A 13,245-nucleotide genomic window follows, 5' to 3' on the forward strand; every position below is an offset into this window, starting at 1 on the left:
CTCAGCATAATATACTCGATTTATGTAATACAAACAATATATGGGACTTTTCTTGTAACCCTTATGTACCTATTATATATATATATATATATATATATATATATATATATATATATATATATATATATATTATTAATAATACTGTGAAGAGAAAATGTACTTTCCAGAATTCATTGCAAAAGAACCAGTTCATATTTAACAGTATTCATTACACATACACTTTCAATTTAATTACATTTTTACAAATATTATGTTGATAGGAAGCAAGAAAAAGTACAGCTAAAATATCAGAATCATTACGACATATTTCAATCATTTTTTTAATTCTCTTTGAAAATTTACATATACAAACAACTTGTTATAATGTTAGGCTACAGTGTGACCGTGAGCTACGAGATCAAGACGACCTGTGGAACCAAAGAGGAAATCCCCGTGGACAATGCAGGCATGGACTGTTCCATTGTGCAATGCAGGGAGGATTCTGTCGATTCTGAGGATTCTGTCAAGATGGTTTGTATATTGAACGTGATAACCATATTATATTATTACAATAATGTGAACTTGGTGCAACATGAGGGCATGAAATACTGTGGCTCATGATTCATTAAAAGTTGTTTAGAATACAAATTGAAAGCTTGTGATATGACATGAAACTGAAGATATGCACTTATTGTAGTTGCTATATTTGAAGGTAATATGTGGCAATATTGTTGTATTCTAACGCATAACAGATACATGTTCTTTCAGAGCTGCCCATCCTGTCAAGACAGGGATATCTCTATTACTGAAGTGACTGAGCTAGTCTGTGAGCGGAATATTTCATCAGGTTTATCAATCTGTTTTCTTTTTTGGTGTTTTCTGAACATGTACCTTCATTATATCTTTAAGCAGTACATATTTCTATAACAAATGCCATATGTGTCATTAGAATAATATCATGCCTTCTGTAGCTTTTCACATTAAATATTTACATTATTATTTAGAAGGTAATTATGTCGAAGGTAGTGTTGCCTTAACATTTGACCACATGATAGTTTGGACAAATTTGTGAATGGGTCATTTTAAGACGACAACTATTAACTATAATAGCTCATTTTTTTTCTTGTATAGCTTAATTGAAATCATGTTGACAAAATGTTTATCTAATTACATTTTGTCCGAGTTTGAAAATGATTCCGGTCCGATGTATGCATTGCCGTCATGAGACCAACAGTTTTCGGAAATTTGGATGTAGTGAAGGCACACACCTTCTTGCCAAATTGGATGAAGATCGGACAAAAATGTGGCCTCTAGAGTGTTAACAATGTTTTACTATAGCCATATATAGCCATATAATAAAAATGCCCCGCCACTGTTAGAACTTTTTTAAGTAACCGGAACCATTTTCGAACTCGTCCAAGATTTGATTGGCACAAATCTTCTGACCAAGTTTCATGATGATTAGACAATAAATGTGGCTTCTGGAGTTTTAATAAGGTTTTACTATAGCCATATACAAATTGTTAGCCATATAAGGAAAAACAATGCCCCGACCCCTGGTGGCCATGTTTTTCAACAAACCGGGACCATTTTCGAACTCATTCAAGATATCATTGACAAAAATCTTCTGACCTAATTTCATGAGGATCGGACAAAAAATGTGGCCTCCAGAGTGTTAACATGGCAAATGTTGACGCCGCACAACGTACGGCGGTCGACGGACAAAAGGCGATCACAAAAGCTCACCATGAACTAAAAACGAGGCCATCAGGAGGGGCCGATTTTCCTTAAATATGGCTTCAGTGAAACATTGTTTATACAATAGAAATCACAATTGGAGTTTATTCAGAATGAAACTTGCTTAACATATTTTTCTTGGGATATTTCGGCCAACAGCAAATGGTTCCGGTATCTCGAAAATAAAACGTGGTAGCCAGGAAACTTGAAAGTTTTCATCATCATTGAAACCTTTGTTCCGAATGTTTGTCATAATCATATTTCAATTTAATCCTGGTCTGTTCGAATTTATGGGTGCCAAATGTGTCTTAGTTAAGCTTGTTATTTTGGCTTAAGTGCAACCTTGCAACACAGGTTCAAGTTGCTTCTTTCTGCAGATGACTAAAACCATTAAAGAGATACTCTGATAGTGCGGTGTAAAAGTTGTTGATACTGATGATGATGCTGATGATGATAATACTGGTGATGATGATGATGATGATGATGATGATGATGATGATGATGATACTGGTGATAGATTAAGACACGACCCAAATTTCTAATATAATATTGAATCACTCAAATTAAAAGTTTCCCTTTCTTCAGATTATTTCTTTTTTAGTCCTGAAAACCACAGTGATAAACCCAGTAAAACACAATAATTTATTTAATTGAATCATATCTGACCATTCATCTAATAACATTTTTATGTAAGAGATGTAAGACACATATAGCATTGTTAACATTTCGCAAGCGATCTCTTGACCTTTGTATAGACACCCTCTTTAGCAGGAGAGAAAGACAGCTACTGGCCTAACTGGTTTGTTTCGTAAGATTTGTTCCCCATTAATTAATGTTTATGTACGGACGAAAGTTATGTGTAGGAAATATATTGAATTATCAAAAGTTTTTACGAAATAATATGTTTAGATATAAGACATTCATGCTTTATAAAGTATGTCTTTTTATCTTTTGAACTCTCTGTTTAATTTTTCAAACTAAGGTTGTGTGACATGAGTTTATTTAAACCGGTCATAAGCAGCACCAATGTAAATTATCTAAGCATTATAGCTATCTATGTTGTTGATAAACCAAGTCTTACAATTTGCTTAAAACTGTTATACGCGGAACTCCGGCCTGACAGAGGGAATAGACACTCGCTATGTGCTACGAATATCAACATGCCTAAGGCATACACTATACTTATATTCCCAGACTGTAATCGGAATATTAAGTTATTGTTGTGTGTATTTTCAAGGAGAAAGCTTTTAAGTCAATTCGTAAGGTTTACTTATTTTCTAGTGCTCAAGGCAGTCGTAGGCAGAGAGGGAATATATCCTATTAAAATCATGGCAGACTTGATGCCAAAGAAAAAGGTGACTCTGGATTCCTTTGTTAAGTACAAACTTGGATCAGACTGTTCATGTCCTATTCTGCAAATGAAAGGTACAGTTAAAGCTTTTTAATCTGTTATGTTCATGTATTGGCTTAGTTAATATTGTACGTAACCTCACTAGTCACAACAATATAATATACTTCTCCCGCCAAAGTTTGTGTGCGGGTATATTTGTATCACCATGTCGGTCGGTCGGTCTGTAACGCTGCACAAGATTGTTTTGCGTCGCCAATTAGTATTTCAGTGTTCTATTCGTCAAAATGAAAGGATATAGATATATTATTTATACTATGTCGACGTGCAAGACGAAATTTCTTATATGTCGCGATATTCTTTGAAGAGTTACGTGCCCTCTAACGTAGACGTCTAATTGCACACGTGTAATATCTGTCGTGGAATCGTGGCTCAGTTTTCTGTGCATCAGCATGCAACTTTATAGATAAATTACTCATAAATAAACTTTGAAGACGTTATTTTCGTGAAGCTCGTGGTATTCTGGAAAGTGTTGTATATTTTTTAACTTTTGCAAGTCTTACATTATGTACATGTGTTTCTTTAATCGTCATATTGCCTCTCAGTTTTCGGCGTATCAACGCTCGATTGGATATTGTCGGCTTGGGTACTAATTAACCACCCCGGGTACTTTTAAGTATACTTATATGTACCCCGGGTACGAAAATTATACTTAAACATCCCCTGCCGATTTAGACCGTACCGAGTTTTATCCCGCCCAAAATCCGATGCTCTACGTAATGCGAAACAAAATTATCTTTAAAGTTGAGTTTTGATGATATAGCGGGCATTATACAAAAAATTGACATAACTATGAACATAATTAATTTTGAAAAAAACCGACATAGACCAATTAAGCATTAGAATTCCAGGTTCAGTTCTAGTATATTTTCCGTACCCGGAGTACAGTTAAGTAGTACCCGAGTCGACAATGACGTATCGATTAGTATCAATATGAAACTTTAAAGATATGTTTTTTATACAATGAAGACGGGCACGTGCAATTTTCTTAGCAGACGTTTGTGCCCTATAACTTAGGCATAAATTGGAGAATTTCATCAGTGAATATGTGTGTTTTTGTCGCGGACGTTTTTTGAAACGTTTGTAGGAATGATTTTTATACGAGTAGGGGAGCAAGACGTTTTTTCTATATGTCATGCTATTGTTTGCAGTGCTTTGTGCTCTTAAACGTTTGGGTACAATTTGGATGCTTCCATCATTTTACATAACAACATTAAACTTTCAAGATTTTCTAATTGTGTTTGTACTCTGCAGAAGTGAAAACCTTTTTTTGTTTTGTAGAGATTTTTGCATTTTTATTGCAATTAAATTATGGCAAATGGCAGATGCTTGCCTCGATGTACTTGTGTTCTTTATGTTGCGAGTTTATAGGGGTGTAGTTTATACTATGTAAAAGACCAAAACGTTTTTGCCTCCTTATACCGATTAATATATTATATCAGCGTTAAGGCTTTTGTCTTTCTGTGCGATCAATAGGGAAAGACAACCATTTTGAGAATTTGTTTACTAATACTCAAGTTTTACACCTTTTTGAAATGAACTCTTGCGGGAGAAGTTGTCATCTCAATGGATGGTCTTGTTTTATTTTTGATACCCATAATACTTTTTACTGTATTTTCAAATATACAAGGACAAAAATGCGATTTCTGTAATAGTTCGTTATCCTTAGCCGGACTCACCGTGTTTTGAAAACAAAATATCCATTTAAACGGACTTGTTATTTAATTTTCGTATTGTTTTAATTAATTAATTAAATATTTTTTTACAAGCAAATATATAATATTTAGAATAGCTTTAAATAATTTCAATATCAACGAAAAGATGCAATAAAAATGTACTTTCCCTTGAGCTCGAAACCGTGACCGCTCAAAACAAAATCTTAGGAGGTACCACTGCACAACGCTGACTTTCGAAAAGTGTAGGATAGTGTAAGCGTTATGATGGTGATACGTGTTTTGTTCATTCATCAATTAAGCGTTACAAACGCTTTTTATTATTCGATTCGATTTTTTTTCATGTAAATAATCGAACATATCTTTTTTAGTAATTTTCTTAGTACGTTTCGTCATTTTGATTTTGAACATAAGAAATACAGTCTTTTTTAAGTCTAAGATCTAAGTTTTAGTCCTTTGAAATGAATTAATTATTCCATGAACACACCAATAAACTTGTCATATGTTTTACCCATTTAAAGTAATTGCTCCTGCATTTCAGAAAGCAAAGCACTGATATTCCGTGAAAAAGGCTTCAATAAAGAGAATATCGATTTCTCGGCTCAAGATACAGTACTTCCTTTCTCGGAGAAATTGGAAAAGAACGTTCGAAACTTGGTATCAAGGGAACACCTCTGTGCAAAGCTAGATCGGTTCAGACGTTCCAAGTCTCCAGAAAGTGACCGAATGATGAAACAACTTCTTCGTAAAGTTGGCATTCTGCCGTAAAGAGTTTCCATATTGCTTCGTAGACAAATGCAACTATGCTGGCGTTATAGTATGGCTTGACAAATGTCGAATTGGTTTCGTTTTAGGAATATTCATTCTGTAGATTTACTTCAAGACCCAAAACGGAAATACTTCTTCGAAATACTCCCTTCATATATACCTCATTGTCGTCATTCACTTTTTCGCAAAGTGGCATATGCCAGCGAGTGGTGACACTGTTCGTAATCACACATTCAGCGCTGGTTTCAAATGCATTAATCATGGGCGAGGTTGGAATTTATTGTGATATCAGGACAGTTGATAGACTTGTCTGGCGTATTCATGTATGCGCATATAATATCAAAATACTCTGAATGCTTTCAGTTAAAGATTTTGGTATACTAGTCCTTTTTTGCATTGTGTATTTTAGTCTAAATTTTATATTCTCTTTTCATTACTATTTCATGGGTTCCTTGTCTTTGAATATCATTATTTTGCATGACTTCATTTTAATCAACTGTCACAATTGTATGTTTAATCAGTTAATTATGTATTTTATTCTTGTATACAACAATAAAGACCAATAAGAGTATGCCATTTATTGCTTATTTACACTATACTTAAAGTTATAACATACATAAAATGGAATTATATACATGACAAAAAATGTTCATATATTTTGTTACTGTACATATTTTTTAGAGTTTTCATAGGTGCAAGTAGACAGACAGAACAACGCTAATGTAATGAACATCGAAAATCTAAAATAAAATTCTTAACAACAAGAGATGTGTTCGTCAGAAACACAATGTCCCCTACTGCGCCTGTTTTATTTATTGTATTGTTTTATCATTTGGCAGGTACGTATACTTTTTACAAGGGAAGTAATATTTTGTAAAGGGATAAAATAAAAAATATTGATTCTCTTGTAAAAATGATCTGTACCTGTCCATGAGATACACATGTATACCAAATATCAAGTTGATATCTTCAATATTGCAAAAGTTAAGGCCAATGTTAAAGTTTTCGGACGGACGGGCGGACGGAGAGTTCAAATGCTATATGCCACCCTACCGGCGGCATAATAAAAAACTATAAAACTATATTTTGTGTGGTCTGTATATGTGGAATGAATGATTGTGTAAAATATTCTTAAGGCAATAACTAGACATACTTCTATGTGAAGGATGTATTAAAACCCCAAAGGATTGGAAGAGAAGTAAAGAATACAAAATTTCGAGATAAGTGTACAGATTCATACGGTGGCACTAAGGTGACATTACCTGTCCAAAAAATAAAAGACACGAAAACAAAAATAGTTTTTTCGGCTTCAAAAAAAGACAGGAAAACAGAAATTGTGTTTTCTGCTCCAAAAACCAAATAAAAAAGACAATTTCAGTTTTCCTGTCTTTATTGTTGGGGAACGGAAAACACAATTTTTGTTTTCCCGTCTTTTTTATTTGTTTTTGGAGCAGAAAACACAATTTTTGTTTTCCTGTCTTTTTGTTTTTGGAGCGGAAAACACAATTTCTGTTTTCTTGTCTTTTTTGGGCAGGCAATGTCACGTTAGTGCTACATAAGATTCATAAGCACGACCGTGCATTTGCGATGCTTAACAATAATCAAAATACTGAAAGTACTGGTGGGGCGATTTTGATCAAATTTTGTGGTCGTAAAAACACCGTGATGCCAACTAATCACTTTTGTTGAATAAAAATGATGGCATTAAGGAAGGGTGACAGGCTGTCAACATGAAATATGATTTAGCTATTTGGGGTTAAAAGTAAATGCTGCTTTTCAAAACAAGTCATTGTCGTACGTGCCAATTCATAACTGCGAAACGTTTGTGAATACAATTTTGATTATTATCATTTGAATTGGTGACCTAGGTTTTTACTCTGACTAATTTATGTTGTATGTATCTGAGATTTCGTGAAGACAAACGTTGTCATTTCTATACAACATGTAGATTCAATTATTATTCATATATGTATTCAATTAAGTAATTTGCTGGATTTTAAGTCACACCGACAGTGTAGGTCAAATAGCGACTTTGTGGGATCAAAAAATAAATGTTGATAATGTTCTACTGTTAGGAGGGACATATACGAGATTGTTTTGATTACTTTGAAAACATTTACGCAAATTAATTAGCTGCTGTGAAAGGGACAACCACAACATGTATTTTCGTGTGTAAGGAAAAAGTTAAAAACTGGCATGAAAAGCACGGACGAATTTCATATAAAAACTTTGTAGCGCATAGAACATTGAGATGTTTACTTTGACATTAAACAAGAGCTTTCAGAGGACAGCGCGCTCGACTATTCGAGTGCTTGACAATATAACGTAAGCCATCATGGAGAGGGGGTTATAATGTGGGTGTGTGGTCATTTAATAGATGATCTTTCAAAAATAAGAGGGGTTTTTTTTTGGGGGGGGTTGGGGGGGTGGGGTTCTGGGTGGGGCATGGGGGATGGTTTGGGTGGAGTGCATTGTGGTATGTCAGGTAATTGTTGTTTTGTCAAAGTATGAATCAAATGTGATAATGAATAAAGAAGTTATGGCAATTTAAGCAAAATGTTCAATTATCTAAGTATAAAAGGGGCCATAATTCTGTCAAAATGATTGATACAGTTGTCTGCTCTTGTTTCTAGATTGGGATCATGTTGGTAAAGAAGTATGCAAAATATGAAAGCAATATGTCAAAGGACATAGAAAATATTTTAGGTGGCACGCAAACGTTAACATAGATTTATCAATAATATGCATATTCTAAGTATAAAAGGGGCAGTAATTTTGTCAAATGCTTGATACAGTTGTCTGCTCTTGTTTATAGATTGGGGTCATGTCATGTTGGTAAAGAAGTATGCAAAATATAAAAGCAATATGTCAAAGGAAATCTTTGGGGTGGTACGTAAACTTTAACATTTGCACGCTAACGCTAACGCCGACGCCGGGGTGAGTAGGATAGCTCCACTATACATATTTCATACATAATAGTCGAGCTAAAATCTAGCGCCTGGTGATTAATTTGTTTCGCCCATATCGCAAACGCAGTTGATTTCTTAAAACAAAAGAACACACATGGGGTGTATCGGTTAAGTGTAGATAGTTTAGCATTGAACCGATATTTCGTCGCTGTATACACATTCCATGAGGACTGCGTGTAACTTGGATGCTAATGCCACAGTGAAAAGACGTTGTCATGGATGAACGCGCTCATCAGAGCTATTTTGTTTGCGAATGCAGAGTCTGGATGCAAAGTGGGTAAATGCAGTAACGGACTACATTCTTCGGTATACGTATATGTTACCTATGGGGCAAATTGCAGAAGGCAATCCCCCCCCCCACCCCAAAAAAAAGAAACATTTCAATCGAAATAACCAATACAATAAAAATTATACACGTGGAAATTCAAACGAGAGGCACAGTTAGGTTTTACACAATTCAATGGCGATATGAACACTTTCATCTCAGGGCTTCCCTTTGGTCAAACAACTCGCAATGGCGATTATAACAGTGTTTGCTAGTGTATGTATTTTCATGAAGAAAAATTGTTACCAAATATAAAGGGTAAATTTGAAGCCATATCCTTATTTTAAATATAGCAGTTAAGACCTGCCTCTTAACAACTTACATCAGAGAAGATATTTATGTAAGATCTGTAGACAAATGGTAATATTCTAATAATATGGAATTGATGCCATGGAATACCTAAGATTTTAGAACCATGAGTACCTTTTTACGCTAAACTCAGACCTTACAACCCATTCTAAATATGTACTTTATTTGAGGTATTATCTGAACAGATCTGCGATATGGTTATAAAATATCCTTTGCTGTGCTCGACTCGTCAGTCAGAAGATGCATGGCATTATGGGTATTACCTTTGTCGGCACCACTTGTTTCCCTTTAGCTTTTCCTTGTCATGAGCCATAGAACTATTAAAGCTATCAACAAGAAACTCCCTACTAGGTAGATCTGATTGAGTGAAAGCGCAGTGCACAAGATCCCTTTATCTAAATGTCATACTTAACAAATTATTGCTCTTTGTTTATTTGCAAAACTGATTTTCGTTAAGCGTAAAAGTTAAGAGTAAAATCCTTCTTCAGATTTTGTGTAAGAATATTGATCTCATTTAGGGAAAGCACAATGCACAAGGACCATTTCTCTGCATCTCACACGTATGGACATATTGGCATGTGTTAGTTTTCGTACTCTTGAACTCTGAACACTATGAAAGCTATCATCTAGAAACTTCATAGGTGTGTGGATCGTAATCAAGAGAAGTGCTGTGCTCAGGAATAGATACACAATTAACTTTAATCCATCTAATATCTATACTCATGAAACAATGTTAAAACATACGTATGAATGAATACTGTTAAGAAAAGAAATCACAAGATTAACTAAATAATAACAGCTTTATTTCAATTTAACACGGCATTATTATCAATCACCCATCAATCAGACAATTTTACAAATATATGCTTACAATAATGTGGGAAGCAATTTGGTGCAAGTAAGGAACACTGCAAGCACATAGAGAATACCCATTTGAAAGTTAAGTTTAGCTACTTTTTCTGGTATCTTGTTGAGCTGCCTAGCTCTGAACTGCCTTTCAATGTTGAATGCTTCTTGTACTGTAAGCACTGGAAGAATCATCCACCATGAGACGTGTAACACACACTGGAACAACATGAGGTACGACAGGAATATCAATATTGTGAAAACCAGGTAGAAGCCTGTCCAACCCAGAAGAATAGCAACAGTAAAAATGTTTCCTTTCTTGTCCGAATCAATGTCGCGTGTATTGTTTGCATGAAGTATAGCTATGATATGTAGGGCCAGAGGTATTGCATACAAAAGAGAGGTAAATGAGAACCTGTCCCAGGAATGCAAACATGACTGACACTGGTCCAAATGTAAGAAATATAATGACATCACCCAATGCCATGTACTTGAAGCCAAGTCCTCCTGTGTATAAAAAGCTTCCTGACAATCCACAGAAATAAATTAATGCAAGGTGTTCCATTGGTGCATCGGATATAAAACTCAGACATAGAAATCCAAATATTCCCACTGAGTATAACACCATTCCCAGACATTGGATTTCTTCTGGATTCAATATCTTGTCAACGAGCGTTCTGTCATCACTGGATTTGTTGTCAATACCTCGCCTCGCTGGTAATCAACATAAGTGTTGACCAAGTTCCCCGCTGCATGCACAGAAAGTGCAGTCAATAATGTTATCAGAAAAATGATGACGGAGGAACTTCCAAATGCTTTAAATGCCAAAACACTTCCAAGGGCGACTGTTTTAAAACTAGCGGTGAAAGACCATGGTCGAAGAGCATTCAAATACTTGAAATTGATATGATATTCACTGAACAGCATTGCTAACCCAACAATTGAAACACACTGTAATAAAATGAAAACTTTTTAAATGTTAGCTTTAATTTATTTATTGTGAGTTTTTATAAGAAATTTAACACCATAACACAAGTCAGTTCAAAAATACAAAACAATAAACACTTGAATGTTTATTAAACAATACATTAATTTTGTATCCAACATTTTGTTTCAGGAAAAAAGAAGGCTGTAATATGGAACTTCTATAGTATTATAAAGTACATTTACACTCATACACAAGACCCTTTTATGACTAAATAAACTTGCTGCAGTTTATTTTTGTTCAAAGACCTCTGGGACAAACCAATCTAAACAAAAATAAATAAATACTCGAAATGCAATATATGCGTGCACTCTTAAAGGTATGAAGAGTAAAGATGAATTTCCACAAGCTTTAAGTAGGAGCCATCACACAGCAGGGTTGGTGGATAGTTTTATAGGGCTAACTGCAATGTAATTTTTATGTGTACCAGTAGAATTAAGGAGGTTTGTCACACTACAATTTCGTTATATTTTTGTACTAAATGGGTCGATATTTTGTCACAATTATAATAAAACACACAGTAAATTAAGATGTGGATAATATAGGGCGAATTGTGCAACCTTTTCAACGCGTCTGTTCATTATATATATATATATGTGCATTAAAGAAAATATAAGTTGAACGTTAGTTAAGTAACACATGAAATATAAAAAGCAAGAGATGTATTTGTGAGAAACACAATGCCCCCTACTGCGCCTCTTTAAAGCCATATATTTGACCTTGAAGGATGACCTTGACCTTGTCCTTTCACCACTCAAAATGTGCAGCTCTGTGAGAAACACATGCATGCCAAATATCAAGTTGCTATCTTCAATATTGCAAAAGCTATGGGCAACGTTTAAGATTTCGGACGGAGGGACAGACTGACTGACGGACAGACAGACAGACGGATTGACTTACGGACAGTTTAAAAAACTATATGCCACCCTATGGAGGGCCTGAAAACCCACAAAAAACGGGGGAAAAAAACAACATTAGTGTAAAGCAGCAACTATCGTATTCTCGGAGCTTTTATATGTAGCAGTTTTTGTCATTATATTTACTAAGCTTCTGGCGACTTATGCTTAATTACAATATCCGAGTATACAACAAAAATGTATCAGCCATAACATTGATCTGATTGAATAGAACAAGACCTGTGTTTGTGAAACACAATGCCCCTACTGCGTTTTGAATCCGCACTGCAGCTATTTTAGAGAAAATTGTGCCCACGGCCCATTTCTTCACCAATAATCAATGAACCGGAACGAAATTCACACTTCATATGTAAGTCATGTAGGTAGACTCACATACAAAAAATAACCTGAATATCAGAAAGCGTGGCGTAAAAAAAAACGCAACAGTTGTTATAGAGAACATTTTACATACCAAACTCAGCTCAATATCAGAAACTGTTGCATAAAACAAACTATAGAAAACGGCCATTATAGAGAAAATTTCCAATTCCAAGGCCCATAACTTCGCCAAAGATTAATGGACCAGAACGAAACTCACACTCAATCTGTATGTCATAAAGGTAGACTCACAATACATACCAAAAATAAACTAAATTTCTGAAAGCTATGTGAAAAAAAAATCCGCTAAACGAAATGCCTGTGGACTGAAAAACAGACGGGTGGACAGTGCGACTGCTATATGCCACCCAATCGGGGGCATAAAAGCATAAAAAGCAGTTTCAAATGTGTTCAGCGCGTAACAGTACTTCATTTTTAACGGATTAAAAACAGTAACAATATTTATCAAATGTTTGCACATATTTGCACCAAGCAAGTAGGGTATTAACAAATAAGAATGGTCCATACACCATTGAGTTGATGTTAAACCAAGGATCTTTCAATGACCATGTTAATTGCAAGATCTTTCGTTTCGCTGACAATCGACCCACGTTCCCAATAGTTCGGTAAAAGTTGACTCTCTTGATGAAACTAATTGAGAAGGTTGTCGGCTCTTTCGGCCCCGTTTTTTTTTTCAGGCTCATTCGGCCCAGATTTCAGGCTCATTCGGCCCAAGTACCAGGCTTTTTCGGCCCCATTTTTAATTTGAATAAATCGTTGAAAATATGTTGGTCGATACTCTTTAAAACTATGGAATATTGTTTATTACAGTATTATATTATCTTTATTGAAGATCATTCCATTTGAAAAAAAGATTCTCTTGTCATATAACATAATTGATTTATAAATTGACACTAATGCGAAACTGTTATTGTTTCATAGACAATTATCAATTTGTTTTCATAAGCAAGC

At 34.8% G+C, this 13,245-nt stretch overlaps 2 protein-coding genes across 2 annotated transcripts in view; one reads left to right on the forward strand and one right to left on the reverse strand.

Moving 5' to 3' along the window:
• The window catches only part of LOC127877173 (ovostatin-like), a 41,579-nt gene extending 35,443 nt beyond the window's left edge, over positions 1–6,136 (forward strand). Inside the window, exons 35-38 of the mRNA XM_052422837.1 lie at positions 371–510; positions 748–826; positions 2,998–3,141; positions 5,339–6,136. Of these exons, the coding sequence (XP_052278797.1) occupies positions 371–510; positions 748–826; positions 2,998–3,141; positions 5,339–5,565 (590 nt within the window). The 3' untranslated portion in view covers positions 5,566–6,136. The remainder of the gene's footprint in view (positions 1–370; positions 511–747; positions 827–2,997; positions 3,142–5,338) is intronic.
• Positions 6,137–10,035: 3,899 nt separating this feature from the next.
• Positions 10,036–10,941, reverse strand: LOC127878430 (ubiA prenyltransferase domain-containing protein 1-like). The gene is given in 3 exon segments (XM_052424955.1): positions 10,036–10,429; positions 10,431–10,726; positions 10,729–10,941. Coding segments are annotated over 3 exon segments (903 nt in total).
• Between the last annotated feature and the right edge of the window lie 2,304 nt (positions 10,942–13,245).

This window comes from Dreissena polymorpha, chromosome 4, assembly GCF_020536995.1.
Source record: "Dreissena polymorpha isolate Duluth1 chromosome 4, UMN_Dpol_1.0, whole genome shotgun sequence".
Lineage (NCBI taxonomy): Eukaryota > Metazoa > Mollusca > Bivalvia > Myida > Dreissenidae > Dreissena > Dreissena polymorpha.